The 19,589-nt window shown below is 46.2% G+C and overlaps 1 protein-coding gene across 1 annotated transcript in view; it reads left to right on the plus strand.

Moving 5' to 3' along the window:
• Positions 1-19,589, plus strand: part of LOC144180061 (phospholipid-transporting ATPase ABCA3-like) — a 97,016-nt gene that overhangs the window by 49,371 nt on the left and 28,056 nt on the right. Inside the window, exon 7 of the mRNA XM_077708468.1 lies at positions 12,944-13,122. Within this exon, the coding sequence (XP_077564594.1) occupies positions 12,944-13,122 (179 nt within the window). The remainder of the gene's footprint in view (positions 1-12,943; positions 13,123-19,589) is intronic.

Raw genomic sequence — 19,589 nt, forward strand, 5'->3', positions numbered from 1 at the left:
GCCACCAACCCGTGAGCCTGCATCCCCCAACCCGATAGTGATTGTCTCCCCACCTCGCGACCCTGGGTTTTAAGCGACCCCAAACCTTCCACCGCCGGCGGCGGCGGCGGCGTCGGCGGGGGCGGCGGCGTCCGCAGTCCTCCTCTCTATATAAAAAAAACAGCATCCGGCGCCAGGTTTCGATCCGAGGACTTTGCGGCCGCAGCGCGACGCTCTACCGACTAAGCCACGGACGCGACGCTGATGTCAGTGTTAGTAACGCGCCTTATATCTTTAACGCATTCAAACTACGTCGTCAGCGGCGTGCGTTGGCGACTCAGCGGCGTTATAGCTGCTTGATAACCGCGTGGTGTACACGTGATACTACAAACCCGATGGAAGAGATGGAAGAGAAGGCGGCGAGGCGGTGGGCTGCGGGGGCCGAGCGCAAGCGCCGCAAGCGGGCCGACAACCGTGCATTCGCACTTTCCAATTCTCCCCCTCGGGGAAATGCGGGGGAATTTTTTCTGTGGTGCTGACGATGAGGACATTGATCAATGGCTCAGCATGTACGAGCGCGTCAGTACCCACAACCGGCGGAATGACACTTTCATGTTGGCAAATTTATCCTTAAATCTGAAAAAAAAAACCCGCTCTGGTGTGGTTCCAAACCAACGAATCCAGGCTGACCAGTTGGGATCAGTGCAAGCAGGAACTGCCCGATTTGTTCGATAACTCCGTGGCGCGCCAGCTTCCCGCAAAGAAAGACCTCTCCTCTCGCGTCCAATCATCCACCGAGTCGTACGTGGCTTACATTCTGGACGTTTTGGCGCTCTGCTCAAAAGTAGACTCCAGCATGCCTGAGTCTGACAAGGTTGGGCACGTCTTTAAGGGTATTGCGGACGACGCTTTTAATTTGCTGATTTGCAAAGAGTGCTCCTCCGTTGAGCCCGTCTTGAAGGAATGTCGCCGGTTTGAAGAAGCAAAGTGTCATCGCGTAGCGCACTCGTTCACCCGCCTCCCCCACACCGCGGCAACATCGTCGTGTGCGGATGCGGCAACGCCACCCCACCCATCGCCGACCGATGACCTGCCGACTCATACCGACCCTCTGACGACGATAGTACGCCGCGAAATAGAGGCCATGGTTCCGGCTATCGCTCAATACGGCCATGCCCGAAATGCCCCGACTGTTGCACTCATCCAGGCAGTCGTGCGTGAAGAAGTTGCCAACCTGGGAATTCATCCTGTGTGTTCTCTGACGTGCTCGCATGCTCCTGCAAGCTCCTCCACTCCCTTCGCACGGAGCGGAATGCCCAGCCGTTACGACGCTCCACCCCGTTACCGCCGTCCCAGCCCTACCGAATGGCGTGCCGCTGACAACCGGCCAATTTGCTTCAATTGTTCGCGCGTCGGGCTTGTGTCTCGCTACTGCCGTTACCGCTGGTCGTCGCCGCCGCAGCCAAGGTTTCCTGATACAAGCTATTCCAGCGACTGGACCCACCAATTCATGCCTGGTTACCAGCAGCGTGACGTTTCCGGCAGTTCCCTGACCACCCGTTTTGGCCGTTCCCCGTCCCCACAACGCCGCCAGTCTCGTTCACCTCGACCCCGCCGCCCCTCCCCGCCTGCTTCTTACGCCGTTACCTCCCCGGGAAACTAGCTCATGCAGCTCCCGGAGGTGATGCTGCATTTCCGACCTGGCCCAAAAATCCTCTCTTCACTAATACGACGAAACACAATCTCTTGGAAATTGATATTGATGGTATTCGTGTGGACGCCCTGATAGACACTGGTGCGAACATTTGAGTTATGAGCTCGCCCCTTCGCTGCCGCCTGCACAAAGTTATGACGCCTGCTCCCTCCAGCATTGTACGAGTCGCCGACGGCCGGACACCCACCGTAGCAGGTCTCTGCACAGCTCTCGAGTTGACATCGCAGGACGCAAAATACCAGTTCAATTCACCGTCTTGGCCGCATGCCCTCATGACATTATTCTGGGCCTCGACTTTCTTACTGACCACGCCGCCCTCATAGACTGCGCCTCCGGCATCCTCCGTCTTGACCTGCCGATTGGTCCTTTTGCCGACACTGAACCTTATCACCGTCTATGCTCTGCCGAACACCTACGATTAGCTCCAAAAGCCATAACCTACGTTCCTTTGTCCCCGTGCCCACCCGTCCCGTACGGCGAGTACATGGTTTCCCCTCTTACTGACGTTCTCCTACAGCACAACGTGGCGCTTTCTCATACAGTCGTCACGGTCGCACAAGATCAAATAAGTTTGCCGTTCTTGAATATTGGTCATTCCTACCAAGTTCTTCCACAGGGAATAACACTGGCCAGTGTTTGTCCGCTCGATGGATGCCAGCTCTCTTCTGTGTCCCCTGATGTCCCTCCAAGTGCTCCCGACGGTCCGAAAGATCATCCACCGACGTCCGATGACTTAACAAAGATGATGTCGTCGGACCTTTCCGTCTCACAAGCTCGCCAACTGCACGAGCTACTGGCATCCTACCGGGACATCTTTGATTTGGGCGACCGTCCGTTAGGCCAGACGTCGGAGGTAACGCATCACATCAACACTGGCGATGCGGTCCCTATACACCGGCGACCATATCGGGTGTCTCAAACGGAACGGGCAATCATCCAAACCGAGGTAGAGAAAATGCGGAACAAGGACGTCACTGAACCTTCTTCAAGTCCGTGGGCATCACCAGTCGTCTTGGTGAAAAATAAAGATGGTTCGTGGCGCTTCTGCGTTGACTACCGGCATTTGAATAAAATCACTAAGAAGGACGTTTACCCGCTCCCTCGAATAGATGATGCCCTCGATTGCCTTCATGGTGCGTCCTATTTCTCGTCGATCGACCTAATCTGGCTATTGGCAGATTGCTGTTGACGCCATGGATCGCGAAAAGACCGCTTTCGTTTTGTACGGCTTGTACCAATTCAAGGTCATGCCGTTCGGTCTTTGTAATGCACCTGTGACCTTCGAAAGAATGATCGACTCACTATTGCGCGGTTTCAAGTGGTCGACGTGCATCTGCTACTAGGATGACGTCATCGTGTTTGCCCCACATTCGAGACACATCTTCAACGTCTGTCGGACATCCTTGCGGTCTTCCGCCGTGCCGGCTCCAGCTGAACGCGTCCAAATGCCATTTCGGCGGCCAACAACTTAAGATCCTGGGACATGTAGTGGACGCTGCTAGTGTGGGACCTGACCCTGACAAGGTGCGCGCCGTCAAAGAGTTTCCTGTCCCTCGATCTGCGAAGGACGTTCGCAGCTTTGTTGGCCTATGCTCTTACTTCCGCCGCTTCATCGAGAACTTCGCTGACATAGCCCGCCCGCTCACGGATCTTCTGAAGACCGATACCTCGTTCTCGTTGGGCTCGGCACAAGCCACGGCTTTTTCCTCGCTCATTAACAGTCTGACCTGTTGTCCGATTTTGGCCCATTTCGATGATACGGCTCCGACAGAAGTTCGTACTCATGCAAGTGGGCATGGCATAGGCGCTGTCTTGATCCAGCAACTGGCAGGTGGCACCAGAGTGATAGCGTATGCCAGTCGCCTTTTGAACCCCGCCGAACGCAACTATTCTATCACTGAGCGTGAATGCCTCGCACTTGTATGGGCTGTCAGCAAGTTCCGTCCGTACTTGTACGGCAAAACATTCGCTGTAGTTACGGATCACCATGCGTTATGCTGGTATTCCATTCTGAAGGACCCCACCGGACGACTTGATCGTTTGGCATTACGGCTACAGGAATACGACTATTCGGTCGTCTACAAGTTTGGTCGCATGCACAGGGACGCGGACTGCCTGTCTCGTTACCCTGTTGACCCTCCTGACCCTCGAGACAATGATGGCGACCCCGGCGTATTCGCTCTGTCGGACTTGCTCAACATTGCAGACCATCAGCGCCGTGATCCGTCGCTTTACAAGATCATCCAACGCCTTAGCTCGAAGCCGGCCGACCCTTCTACGCGTGACTTTATGCTTCGTGATGGCATCTTGTTCCGCCGAAACTTTCGCGAGGACGGGCTGAGCATCTCCGCTCTGACGTCCTCCGCGAGCTTCACGACGCGCCCACAGCTGGTCACCTTGGCGTGGCTCGGACTTACGACCGCGTGCGTCGGCGCTTTTACTGGCCGGGCCTATACCGGTCCGTGAGGCGATACGTCACGGCTTGTGATCTATGCCAACGCCGAAAAACACCTCGTTTGCTTCCAGCCGGCACCCTCCAACCAATTGACGTTCCCACAGAACCATTCTTCCGTGTAGGAGTGGACCTTCTCGCCGCTTTCCCCTTGTCCCGGTCGGTGAATAAGTGGATTGCTGTCGCCACGGATTCTGCTACGCGTTACGCTATCACGCGTGCCCTCCCCACCAGCTGTGCCACAGACGTAGCCGACTTCCTCCTACGTGATGTAATCTTGCACCACGGGGCCCCTCGTCAACTGCTTACGGATCGTGGGCGGTACTTCTTGTCCCAAGTTATTGATGACCTCCTCCGTTCCTGCCGTATGAAGCACAATCTTACAACCGCCTATCATCCGCAAACAAACGGACTCACTGAACGCTTCAACAAGACGCTCACGGATATGCTGGCCATGTACGTGTCCGCCGACCACCGCGACTGGGACGTACCACTACCCTACGTTGCGTTTGCTTATAATTCTTCTCGCCTCGGCGCTGCCGGCTACTCCCCTTTCTTTCTTCTCTTTGGGCGAGAGCCTGCTTTACCATTCGACACCGTGTTGCCTAACTCGGGGACATTCACAACCGAATACGCACGAGACGCGGTAGCGCACGCTGATTTGGCCCGACAGGTTGCCCGCGCCAGGATATCGACTGCACAAACAGCCCAGAAAGACCTCTATGACCAGCACCATCGCGATTTGCACTTCGCCCATGGCTTTTTGGTACTCCTGTGGACCCCATCGCGCCACGTCAGCCTGTCTGAAAAACTGCTTTGTTGTTTCACGGGCCCTTGCCGCATCCTACGCATGGTAAGTCCCGTGACCTACGAAATCGGATCCCTCATGCCTTCGCCGTAATCTCATTCAACGTCGCAACTTGTGCACGTCTCCCGTCTGAAGCCGTACCACTCCCGGGATCCAGGCTGCCTCTAACCTTGTTCCGTTGTTTGCACCGGGTCGGTGCTCTCGCCGCTGGAGGTTATGTCACGGGCCTTGGCAGATTGGCAATCCAAGTGTTAAGCTATGGCCAACCTCTCCTTCAGGGATATGCGCCACTGCCAAGCTGGTACACAGCTTGGGGAGACGACGACGACGCTGCTTGCCTTGCGGACGTGCGCGCTGTGCGCTGTTCCGGGGACATTCGATCTGTTTTGCCCACCGGCATGTATTTGATTGTAATACATTTTATTACGAGCAGTGCATTCATTGCCACGTCACAATATAATAAATGGAATAATACATTTAGACATCAAAAAAGCAATAACAGGCAGGTTAAGAGTATTCAATACAAAGTTCTAGAAGCATTTTTTTAATGAATTTGTTAGACAAGTGTCTGCTACAATCATAGTTTTCCTCAATTTTATTTGAGAGCCATGGAATCTGGAAATTAGTATGTTGTTTGCCATAATTAGTACGGATCTGTGGTGTTTTTCTAAGTCTACCACGCAGGCAGTACAGACTTGCTGGCTGAGGTGTATAGGAGTTATAAAGTTTATTATTTCTGATGTACTGTAGCAATTTGTAATATATACTTGACTTTAAGCAAACCGTGTTTGGAAAATAAATCATGGGTTCTTAAATCCTGAATCTTTCGTGGTAATTTTCAAAACTTCTGAGTACCTTTTTTTGCAATATAATAAGTCTATAGTAATAATGAGCGGTCGTGGTACCCCATACCGAAGAACAGTATGATAGCTTAGAATAAAATACGGTATAGTACCGCAACTTTTTAAACCACAGGTGGATAAGAGATGCGAATTTAAAGAGGCAACCAACAGTTTTAGTTAGCTCAGAACACAATTTTTCTACATGTGTATTCCAGGATAGGTCAGTCCTAAACCAAATACCTAAGAATTTCTGGGTTTCTACTTGGTTTATTTTACAGTTTCTGAACAGTATCGTTAAATTGGTATTTGTTGAAATATTAACTGGCGGAAATATTATATATTAAGTTTTACTGACATTTATTTGAAGGTTATTCATATGCAGCCAATTTGACAGAATATCCATGTATTTGTTAACGTTTATTTCCGGGTCAGGAAGTGATTTTAAGGAGAAGAACATATTAGTATCATCGGCATACATTACTAACTTTGGGGAGTTAGGTATTACCGACAAGTCATTAACATATAAGTTAAATAGCAATGGGCCAGGTATTGAACCTTGGGGAACGCCGCTTTCTATTACGTTTAGTTGATGTTGCGGTATGTATTGACACATAATGGTGTCTATTACGTAGATAGTTTCTTAAAAGGTTTAATGCAATTCCACGTATTCCATAGTTGTGTAGTTTTTGTAGTAGGACTTCATGGTTTACTGATTCTAACGCTTTGCGCAGGTGTAAAAAGATACCAAGTGTGTAAAGCTTTTGCTCTATATTGCTAATAATTTCGTGTTTTGTCATCAATAGTGCCTGTTTGGTGGATTTGTTTTTCCGGAAACCGTACTGCGCATCACTTAAAACTTTGTATTTGTCCACAAACTAAGCCAGTCTAACACTTATAACACGCTCAAACAGTTTAGCCAATACTGGCAACACGGAAATTGGTCTGAAATTATTTATAGTCGTGTCCCTTACACATTTGTGAACCGGGTATACTTTTGCTATTTTAAGGCCGCCTGGAAATACACCAGTTTCTAACATAAAATTGATAATGCTAGCCAAAGGCTGGGAATTTATATCTGCAACGTATTTATTTTGAAACGGCCTCAACAAATCCCATCCGGCAGCTGCAGTGTTATTTAAACTGTTTATTATTTGCTGTACCTCTTCCATATTATTGGGGAACCATACTAAAGAATTCGCTACATTAGGTTTTGGCAAGATTATTTCTTCAAATTGGCAACCAGTAACCGGGGTGTATTTTCCAGTAGATAAAAAATGTGCGTTCAAAGCAAATGCTGCTTGTTTGTCAGTCAAATGTCCTTCTGTAGAGGATATTTGAACGATACTAGCCTCAAAATTCCTGTTAGAAAGATTGTTAACTTCCTGCTAGACTTTTTTGGGGTCATTTGAAATTCTGGAAAACAGTTTTTCGTAGTGCTGCTACTTAGATTTCTTTATTTCTTTAGTAAGCTTGTTTTAAATACTGGTCAAACAATGTGCCGGTAAAAAACAATTATCTCTGCAAACAAAGTTACCTGAAAGATATTTTATTCACTCGAATACCACTCAGAAAAAAAGTTGAAGAATAGAGAAATATGACACGCACAAGAAATAATCAGCTGAACACAGTTGCTGTAGCAACCTCACTGAAAAGAAAGACCGTGAAGGAAAACCGTATTCTTGCGGGATTAAGGGTGGCAGAAGAGATGGATAATTAAGATCTGATGGCATCATTAGTAACAGTCCTGGGTTTGTAATTTTTGTTTCACTAATCGAGAAGCACGACGGCTTTGTGCACACCATTGTAGCCTGCGTTTTTACTCCCGAAGAAGATTTTGCGAAATTCCGGGGTAGATATTTTCTCAGTGAGACTGAGGGAAACCCATTCCCTTAGTGTATTTAATTAAAACAATTTTGTAACCATTTTATAAACTGAATTTAGGATCATAAAGCGCATTTAGGGGACGGGTTAGGGAGCTTTGTTTTCAAGAAAGACGGTCTTACATGAGCCACATAAAAGGTAAACATTTGTCTGTCTGTCTCTCACTCGATGCAGCCGCCGGCAAAATTTAAAAGAATTTTTCAGCAAGACGATAATATAGGCAAACAATTGATCCATCTTTGTATACATTGTTCAGAAAAACGGTGCACCCTTAATAAATTGGTACCCTCCCCCTCTGTGAAGAAGGATGCCCTGCAAAGCTGGACGCAGTCCACGGAGTGCACAAAACAACACAAGTTTATCGCAATTGGCGATGGAGCATACTTCCTAGCCAATTAGCTGATTGACCCTCTGAAGGATCCAATCTTTGTTCTTGAAGATAAACATGGAACTGCCTGTGTCCCTCCAGCATCGTACGCATCCTACTGTTTGTGTAGGGCAGGGTTCAGACCCCGCAACTGTCTTGATAACTTGTCGTAATAACATAACAATGACGTCATTTCACGTGTCAGCCGACCCAACAGCGTGACATAATTTTTACGTCCATAGTTCACGATACGGCGTTTTCTTCGGTAGCTTTAACATAGCCTAACACACAAATGAATTCGCTAAACCACTAAGGACTCTGGACATGTCCCAATAGGCCGTTTAACGTCCGCGTTGAAACCTTAACGAAAATGCCATCCATTATTACGGGCATGGAACATATAAGTTCGCGTGCATGCTTTAACTATTCTCCACTAAAACCTGCGCACGCATAACCCGGAGGCACGGTTTAAAATTATTAGGTGTTGACACTCGCCGGCCGCCGCGGCGGAGAACGCGGCCCGATCGTGTTCGTCCTTAGTACATGCGCTGACCGCAGCGGCGCGCGGGGGCTGCGAATGAGGGGCCTGTAGAGTTCCTGTATATCGCGTAGCGCAAGAGTTCCGCGTCTGATTGCCACGTGCCGCGCGTCCCGTTCCGACAGGAAAGCCCGCGTTAAGTGGTGCGCATAAGACCCGTATGCAGTCAGTTCTGCTGAACTGAGCTTCGCTGGTTGAATAAGCTGAGGAAGCGGTGGCCGCTCAACTGATAAGCAGGCGACCCTCCGAATATCATGCGCCAGTTTTTGTGCGCGCCGCTCCTGGCCACTCCTCCTCGCCACTGCCGCTGGCGCGGCCGCCTGGCTGCAGCTCCTACATGCTAGACGGGTGGCTTTCCCGCACGACTGGAACTCAATACGGCGGATGGACGCGGAACTCGGCTCCCCTAGGGGAGCTATATACAGGAACTCCAGGGGCCGCGTATCGCTTGCGGAGTAACGGGCGGAGCTGCGGTGAATGCGCGGCGTGCTTGACGTTCAGTGTCATTCACGCTGCGTTTCGGTGTTTTCTGCTGCCAGAGTGAGTAGTAGACATGATTCAGCTTCCACGTTGTGTTTGTCACTGATCACTGTGGTACCAGCCGCAGTGAGCGTTTTGGAACTCAGTCGGTACAGCAAGGCGACGCAGTGCGCGGATATCGCGGCCCATGCGCTTTGCGATGGCAAATCGCCGCGAAGGGCACTTGTAATGCTTTGTGTTTTCTCCAGCAAGAAAGGCGACTTGTTAAAAATATGTGTTACACATAACGGCTATTTTGGCTTTCGTGGAACAAAAATAATTTTTTTATCCTTATGCTGAATGTATACATGGGTAATCAGCGGCATAGACAGAGCAATGCTATTAACACAGCGAATTGTTGTATTAAAGTGTAAAAACAAGGATAACGAGAATGTTGGTTTGTTCAGAGGTATGGTTCTTATAGGTATCCGTATTTTTGTGCAGATATTACGTCGACGAAACAAATAACACAGACATTACTAAAGCAGAAAAACGAGAACTGTTTCGCCGCAGGATATATTCTTTTTATTTTTTACCTGTGTGCGTATAGCAACCCCCGAAAATAATTTCTGGATACGCCACTGTGGGAAATATTAGACACCGCAATGCAAGGCGTCAAATTAAAACCAAATTGGATTATTCAAATCGTACAGAACACGGGCACCAGTTGCATTCTTTCGCTGATACCGCGGTCAGTGTTACACTTATGTTGTTCGACTGAGCTCCCTGATCAGTAAAACATCAAATAATCAAACCTCTGGAGGTCACAATGTCCCCGGACGAAATAATTGAGACTTCCCCAAATTTTGACAAAAAAAACCGTGCATAGATAAGGACAAAGAAAGAAAACAGAAACGTGAGCTCTTGTATTTTCCTTTATTTTCTCTTGTCTACATGCAGTTTTTTGTCAAAATGTGCTGAAGAACCAGTTCAGTTAGCCCAAGTTCCAAATTTATTAGAAATAATTGAGGCTACCGATGCCGGTATCTTCCATGTGTTTTCAGAGAAGCATTTACACATGCACACCACACGCCGTATGCCATGGCAGTGATGCGGTTAAGTTTATACAGCCATCGCGGGCCCAGTTTTTACGCGCTGCACATTCTGGTTTAAAATAATACGTTTATAAAGCTGTCTAATTTTCCCTGACCCTACTAAGGTAGGTTAAGAATTTTTTAGTCCACGATGTTGTCTTACCACGCCGACTGCAATTATTCCAAACTGACATCCGCCAATCCCAGTTTAGAGTCGCTTCGGTATTTTATATCTGGGCGTGCACGCCTGTGTTTCAGTGAGATATACAAGCACTCAACACCGTCGGTACCGTCGTGAAAGCCAAGCTTGATAGAGAAACGCCTGGAAAATTTACAATACAAAGGGATACAAAGCTTGGAATACAAAGCTGGGACCCGAGCCTCGCGCTCGTGGCCCGAGCGCTACATCGCAACAGCCCCAGCAGATGGCGAGACAGCTGCACTGATGCGGCAAAATTAAACTTTTTAAACGTTTAATTGGTGTACCAATACAGGTATGCAATAGTGTGAGAACTAGATGGATAAGACAGGAAAGTCAGTTAAGTGGGAGAGGCGGCAGACGACTATCATCATTCGACATTTGCAGCGACGCAAGCTGAGTGCCGCGAAATTTTCTAACTCCCTGAGTTGAACGCCAATATTTCGGACCCACAAAGCACGTATGAGAGATGTATTTCCGAAAAAAAAACGAAGTTTGCTCGGGTAGTGGTCATTCATAACAGCGGTTCACTTAAAGATTTATATAATTATAGACCTATCTCCGTACTCTGTTTTTAAAAAATAGCCGAGAACATCATGCGAAGAAGAATCACTGCGTTTTTGACCGCGAATAACATATTAGCCGAAGAACAATACGGCCTCCGAAAAAACAAATCTGCAGAAACGTCGTACCTAAGAATAAAAAAAAAATCGCTCCAAAATATAGAGGAGAAAAAAATAACACTTGGCGTATTCCTTGATCTGGAAATATCTTTTGATTGTGTCCAACATAACGTTCTTTTTCAAAAACCTCTTCTCTATGGGATACGTGGTGTCGCATTAGAATTATTAAAAAGCTACCTTACGAACTGAACTCAGTTGACGTCAATAAATGGGGTCATTTGTAAGACGCAGTACATAAAATACGGAGTTCCACAGGGATTCATCCTTGGGCCTATCTTGTTCTGGCTATATATAAACGACATTGTACACAGCAAAGGTCACACAACTAGGGTATTATATGCAGACGAGAGCAACGTGTTTTTTTCAGGCCTAAATGTTCACGATTTGTTTGGGCAGGCCAACACCTGGTTAGACCGTTCATTCTCATGGCTAATAGCAAATACACTACAACTGAACGGAAGCAAAACAAACTACATGCTTTTCAAATCAAAAGGAAAACAAACACCGATTGGATTACATCTGCAATTTCAGGGTGCCGAAAAAAAACACACATCAACAATTAGATTTCTGGGGGTGTATTCCACGAAAATCTATCATGTTTACCACATATTGATGCATATAAAGTAGATGTTTCCCGCGCCGTAGGCATAATGATTAAGCTCAGGTATTATTTCCCGCCAAGTTTAGAACGCGTAATATATCATGCTCTTATACACTCCCGCTTGAATTAATGTTCATTAGTGTGGTCAACCGCAACCAAAACAACTTTAGATCTCCTAAAGGCACTTCAAAATCGAGCTTTCTGTGTAATAGGAAATATTGAACTCATTGAGGACATTACGCTGTGCTACACCGAATACAGAATTCTTGATGTCCAGAAAACACTGACGTATAAATTGTTCATGAAAATATTGCGACAATACAGCTCGGACAGCCTGTTTCTACCTAAATAGCAAATAAAAGAAAGCCCGTATGAGTTGCGAAAAACTTTTTTATCGAAGCCAAGGTCCAAAACGAACTATGGTGAACAAAACTGTCTCACAAATTACCCGGTGTGTTGAACGAACATCCGGCGATATTGGAAGTCTTAATTTCAGGAACAACGACGTCACAATACAAGAAATTCATTAAACAGCTACTCCTTTCTTTAGGATAGATATGACGTTATCATTGTAACTGTAAGCGAAATTTTATTTTGTAACACCACGCGCTGCTCACGATGTTTTGCATTTTTTTCTGTTTTTGTATTTTACTTTGTTTCTTCTGTACCCCATAATTATAAACAGCTTGGTACAAAAATTGAAATCCCGTGCAGTTGTTCGAGTGTGGGCAAGTGTCTCCTTTTCCTTGTAAATTATTCTTGTATGTTTTATTGCTTTGTCGTACCGTCTGCTGCTGAGAGTGGCATGGCCTCCGTCAGGCAACTGGTTTGCCTTTAGCCACGTCCCCCAAGGCAATGTTTTGCAATATTGTTTTGAATAAACTTATGAATGAAAATGAATGAATATATATTGCGAGTTGCACACGTTTTCGCACAAAGTGAAAGGGCGAAATTCGGTCGCAGAGATTTCTGCAATATCGAGCCGCTGCGTTCCGGCGGCTACTAGAACTACAGCGGTTATCGGCTAAAGCCAAAGCTCCCTCAGCTGCATTAAGAAGTGAACTAGCAACAATCTTCTTCAGAGCGCACCGAAGGGCAAGGCGTTTCCGTTGTACTGATACGTTAAACCGCATTACCGTATTCTAAAATTCATGTGATTCGTACATAACAGTTTGGTATAAGCTGCGGCACCTCTTCTCGTAGCATTGCGGTGGTTATGTAAAATGTGCAAGATTCATTGCCTAGACAGAGCTGTTTCACCACAGGCCAGCCCACACGAAGACTCACTATCTGGTGACGTTCCCTAACCTCGGTGCCCTGGTGCAGTGAACGCGGGATGGAACGTGGTTGCGCAACAGGCGCTTGGGTGCGATAACGTGACCATCCTGGAAGTGTGGGGCGTCATGGGGGCTACGGCGCTGGCAGCCGTTGTCCTCATCTGGTACCTGTCCCACGTGCTGCCATGGACATCGGCCACTCCTCAGAGTCCCCTGTTCCCACTGCTGGTCAGTATGCCATTGCTATAAAATGGGTCAGGCTTAACGCATGTAAATGTAGTTATTACAACTAGAAGATCTCTTTGGCTCCGGTTTCTCAGAGGCGGTGCACACAGTGTTTTATGAAAGTTAGGTCACAGCTGCCACACTTGCCCCCCGGTGGCGGCGCACCATTTAGGGCGCGAGGAATGACCAGGTGCCGGCAAACCAGCAGTCAACCCTTAGCATAAGCATGTGGTTCCGCAGCGGCGAGGTTCCCAAGGGGGATCAGCTGCGACCCATCTCTGCAAGGGATCACGTGGCATGACGCCACCAGTGCCCTACTTGCGCCTCCGACGGTCACGTTTATTTTGACGCTATCAATGATTGGTTGTAGGCTTTCAGGCGCCGACGCAACGCCGGTGATGAGGCGCGCCGTAGTGGAGTGCTCCGGAATAATTTTGACCACCTGGGGATCTTTAATCTGCGTCGAAATCTCCTACACACCAGAGCTTTTGCTTTTCGTCTCGAACCTGCGTCCTCGAACCCGCGTCCTCGTGCTCATCAGACGCTATGAATGACATTACGCGAAGTGATGTAGCAAAGCTGTCGCTGTAACATGCGCTGAGGTAGAACCGATCATTCTGTACTATGCAAGGGCGTAGCCAAGGCGTGTTTCGGTGTAAAAACACCCTATGAAATTTTATGAGCGCCACCTGCCGCGTTCGTTTTCTCTTTCGCCCTTTTTTCCACCTATGCCCTTTAGACACCACAGCGATATACTGTAATTTAAAAAGAAAAGAAGGGTGTAGGTTTATTAAAGTCGAAAAAACGCCTAAAATTTGTTTGGAATGGCGGAAATTCTCAATTTCATTTTTTGGAATGTGGGACGATAATATCCACCCAAAATGATTCTGGCTGTGCCAATAATTCTAGGACGTTTGAGTAACGTAGCCCTTTACGCTCCGCGCCCTATAACGTGGCTGCTCAGAGTCTTGAGACAGATAGGTCCTGGGAGTGCCGCTCGATCGGATTATTTGGCCGCCTTTGAAAGCGGGAACACAGTTGTTTTGCTATTGTATTTTTTAAATTACCAGCCCGACCAGGCGACTCGTAGCACCCAGTGCATGAGTTTCTGGCATGTCTCCGGTTTTTCCTGTTACTTTCCGAGTTGTCAGCTGTCCTTTAGCCGTTTCTCAGATTCTGTATGAAAGTTTGTGTGGCTGTTGGCGCAGAGCGTATAAGGTTTTTTTTCGATACCCGTATCGGGCGGCTTGATTAGCCATCGTCAAGGGAGGAATGAAAGTACGGCAATCATGATTTGGTTGGCATTGGAAAAGGTGAAGCAACGCTTACTTCTATGTATTCATTCACCAGAGAAGATACGTTTTACCAAGCTATCGTTGTATCCACAGTACAAAAAGGGAACCCATTTTATGAGATCTCAGAGTGGGGATGGTAGAAGCCAGAGGGAATCGGTTACCGCGACTGTTCTTGCCGTCAGTTTTTCTTAGTATCACGGCCAGAGCTCCTCTAGGCCTGGTGACAGGAATGAGGGGGAAATATTCCCGCGGGTATTCACGCAGCGAATTGAACACGGCCCAACTCTTCGCATGGGAGTATTGGGATGACAATGTGATAGAGTGTGTGCACCAGAACTCTGCGCAGTGAGAATGTGTCGGTAGGAGGCGCCCACATGTGGCCTGCTTCGGGCAATCGTGGGAACGAGGGTATTGGTAGTGACCTGCGGAGGAGGAGGTTACTCTCGGGGTTGTCCTAGTGTGCAAGAAGCTGACGTCGGAATATCAAGAGGTTTGCGTGTATGAACGTACAAGGTGGGCCTACGTGGAGCAGCAGGCTGCATTGCCAGATTAGGAAGATGCTTGAACCCCAGCTTTTTACCAAAGTTTCACCAGATTTGACAGGCTCTAAAATACGCCCGTTTTAACGTATTTCCTGCTCTTGTATTTCTGTGCACGACATTCTTGATAACTCAGCCTTGAACATGGTGTTCTTGTTGCTTATTATAGCAAGCCAACCTATCACGGAAAGGGACTTGATCACTTTTATAATAGGAAAAAAACTGTAGTGGTGAATTTATTAAATTGGCCAATAAATTACCATTATACGTTTGAGACGACTGAAATAAAATATCCTATATTATCCGTCATAATGCCTTTTCATGGAGAACTTACCCAAAATTGGATGGCAAAAACGCCCGTGTATACGAGATTTCGGCGCACGTTAAAGATCCCCAGGTGGTCAAAATTAATCCGGAGCCCTCCATTACGGCGCCCCTCATCGCCTGCGTTGCGTCGGTGCGTTAAACCCTACAATCAAATCAAAATTGGATGGGCATGTTTTCACTAAAAGTTGCTTCGCTCTTTGAGGCTTTCGCATATATTCATATTCAAATAAGAGCTGGTATGGTGCACGCTTCTCTGAAGTTATTTCTTCATAATCTGACACTTTGCTGATTTTTGCGCAATCAACATGCCATACAAAATATTTGTAGCTCGCAAGATTAGTCAGAAATTAGTTAGAGAGGCAATGCTAGTATTACGGCCGGTATAAAATATTTCCGCCGAAGGTATTTCGAGATTGGATGAATTATATTGCCAGACTGGAGTTTTCATTTCTATCAACTAGTTGTGAAGCCCGAAATACTTGTCAAGCACCCTAGAATACACGTGAAGTTCAATGCTGTGAGAAGCTCTTGGGGTTTAGGACAGGAAAAAGCTTCAATTCAGGAAAAGGAAACCATTAATAAACGCAGTAACACACTTCTCACCCTTTTTCGCCAGGCAACTGTATGGGTTCCTCATTCCGTGACTATAAACGCAGTAACACACTTCTCACCCTTTTTCGCCAGGCAACTGTATGGGTTCCTCATTCCGTGACTAACATAAAGAAAATAATAAAGATACAAAGGAAGGCCATCAGGTGCATACATAATAAATTTAAACGGGGTGATTCACCCACTACCCTCCTAGCTGTTTCTGGGCTTCCCACGATCGAAACACGTGAGAAGCAGGCACGTTTGAAATTCCCTTATAAACTATACATAATTATTAAATAATGGACGTTTCAAAATATGCTGAATATCCTCAAACATGAACTACCCGGCAGAAACATGGAAATACCTAATTATAATATCAATGTAACATTGATGGGTTTGAATACTCTTTTTTTTCAGTTGCCATCCATGAATTGAATTTTCTTAACACATTTCACGACTAATGCCGAGTAATTGTGCGATTTTTGATCAACAGTTGAAAACGACGTCCGGTAGCATCTTTGATATGTCGTTGCTTTCTGTGACATGAAAACCAGCGTGCACTTCTACTTGGTGTAGATAGGCGTAATTATAGTGAATTAGGTTAAATTACCATTGTTACTATTTTCATGAAAATTAGCATTTACTTGTAGCCCTTTGTGTATTGTGCGCCTAATTGCTTTTGTTTCCGAACTTCAAAGTTTCTGATTTTCATTTTTACCAATTAATTAGCTATTTACGACCCTGAAATCGTTAAGTGTTGTTTGTAAATGTATATTGTAGTGCCAACCTGCTATGTTCTCTTTGGAGAATGGCAGTAAATAAATTGTAAATAAAAATGGCAGCATCTCCACTCTGTGGATGATGGCGAGGTTGCGGAGTACGGTGACTCGAAATGACATCCAAGTTTTGCCCCGCGTCACATCAGATTTGCGCCACGACCGTCATTTGATTGGAACCGCGAGTTGCACCTTGATTATTCCCTAAATGAAAGTGCAACTCACGGCTAAAATAGTTTCGCTTGATTTTTTCTTGATAGTGGTGTGTGCACGGATGGACGCGGGTGGACATGGGAGGTCCTAAGGTACTCCGCACCATTACAGGCGAGGGATTAAGCCGTTTCACTCTCGGGCACTAAATCACGGTCGCACCCCAATGGGCAAGACGACTAGCACTAATTCTGTCTGGTGTACCAGACACAGGTTGGAATCCTGCCGGTGCCTGTGTGATTTTTTGCGATTGTAAATGCGATGCGCGCGCATGGGCATTGTGCCGTCTGAAGGTACTCCGCACCTAACAAATAAAGTGTAATGTTTGTTGTTGTAATAATGGCACCTCAGCACCAGCAATCCTTAAATGTACTACATTTTCATCGGTATTCACGCGTGAATACGCGTGAACAATTGGCCACTGTCCCTCGCAATGTCTCTTCTATGTCTGAAATATTAATTGCTGACTCTGGAATATAATTTCGCCTCATAAATTTCAAGATTTTATCTTCTTCAGACAATTCTGGCCTCAATAAGACAACCATAAAATCTGGAACCAAGCATTTTTCCACTATTGTCGGTGTTGTTTTCGAAGTCGCTATCAATAGGCGTAATACCCCGATATTAAATAGCGGCCCAGGTTATACCACCGCTCAAGTAAAGTGATCGTTCCTCACCCATTATCTATCGACCCATATCTTTATAACGCACGATTATAAATTTTTCGCGCCTATTATACAATTACAAATTATTCAATACCTAGAACGTAACCTGATATTAAGGCATCAGCACGATTTTCGCAGAAGCTATTCCTGCGACACACCACTTACTGGCTTAATTTACGACATAAAGTCACCGATAGAAGCCGGAGTGGAAGCAGATGCCATGTTCCTAGATTTTTCAAAAACATTTTACATTGCCCCTCAATATCGGCTTTTTCACAATCTTACTGAAGGGAAAATTGACCGTTTTTTTGCCTCATGGTAACAGAACGTCTTTCTAATAGGTTGCAATTTACAACAGTTTACAATCACGACTCATCTCTAGTCCCCGTAACATCTGGTGTACCACAGGGAAGCGTTGTTGTGCCTCTACTTTTTCTAATTTATACTAATGATATACCAGATGCCGTTAAGTTTATTATCAGGCTATTTGCAGACGACTACGTTATATATCGTAATATTTATTCTAACTGGGATCATCGCATTCTCCAATCTGACTTAAAGTCTGGAAACGCATGATATTTCTTGGCAAAATAAAATTGTCTTTTGCTAATCAAGCACCCCACCTATGAAAATCTTACATCTTAAACAACAATCGTGTGGAACTGGTTTCTTCCTGCAAATACCTCGGCGTTCACCTACCCAGTAATTTGACGTGGGATGATTACATTAACCATATTCTTGCATCTGCAAACCGCTGTCTTGGCTTTCTGAAACCTAACCTCAAACATGCTTCTGCGCGTTCACGGAACTTAGCATAGACAACACTAATACGTCCTAAAATAGAGTAGGCTTCAGGCATATGGAATCTTCATGAACCATACCTAAAAACTGATTTGGAAGCCCTGCAAAACAGTGCTGCACGCTTTAACTTTTTAAATTATACACATTACACCAGTGTAACAGCATCAAAAATCGCACTGAGATTGAAGACTTAAGTCATATTCTTTGTGCGTCTCCTTTGACACTATCTCACAAACTCTACTATCATGTGTCTCTTCATAATGATTTTACGTGTGAACATTCTGCCGTCATCCCGCGTCGTGATCATCCACACAAAGTCGAACCCGTCAGGTGTCATTCCCTCGCGTCTGCTCCATCATTCAAACCTCGCATCAAAACAATCTCTTTAAATTTACTAATGCTCTAAACAGAAACACACAAACCTAACACCATTTCACTGCGTGATTTGTAAAAGTATGTTTTGACTTCCTTTTTATTGTTTATATTACTTTCCACACGCTAGTAAACATCCGTGTGACGTTGTGCTAATTTTTAACATAGTGCTCCCAGACCTTTCTTTGTTCCTATTTGTGACTGTGTGTTCTCTGCGAGTGTTTCTTTTTTTACGGTATGCACTGCCATTTATTTTACCCTTCTTGTGTTGTGTTTTGTTTTAATTACATTTTCATTTATTGTATTACCATTGTGATGTGATGCACACCCGATGTAACACCCTTCGATGAAGGGCATTTATGGTTATTTTGCAATAAATAAATACATAAATAAATTGTAACAAACTGCTGCCGTGATTAACCCCCTAGCGACGCGGGTATCTAGGCTCTGGCTTGATGGCTGGCCGCCTGATTAGGACCTATGCCGGAACAGGCTGGAGTCCGCAGCACCGCCACTGGTTAGGTAGATGGTTAAGTTTGATGGATTTGGAGGGCAGGTAAACAGGCGACATAGTAAGAAATATTTCGTAGCTCATGTGCCGGGACAAATAGAATCAGATGCGGAGTTGTTCACCAGACCAGGGCAAGGGATACAGCGACATCCTCCGCAGGTACTTTAGGTGTGGTCGTGTCAGTGGCCGGAATAAGTGGAAAAGTATAGAAAATTCGATTTCCTTGATGACAGATGTAATCATAGGAGAGCATTGGGCCACGTCCACATCTTGCCACACTTATTCAAAGGACGCAAAGTGTAAGGACAGGAAAACTTGGGAAGGGCACTTTTCTTGATGATTTCCGTGGGCCAGGTGAGTTTTCTCATAGATACCTCATTCTT

This window comes from Haemaphysalis longicornis, unplaced genomic scaffold (assembly GCF_048455015.1).
Source record: "Haemaphysalis longicornis isolate Haplotype H1 unplaced genomic scaffold, Haemaphysalis longicornis Haplotype H1 scaffold_4, whole genome shotgun sequence".
Taxonomy (NCBI): Eukaryota; Metazoa; Arthropoda; class Arachnida; order Ixodida; family Ixodidae; genus Haemaphysalis; species Haemaphysalis longicornis.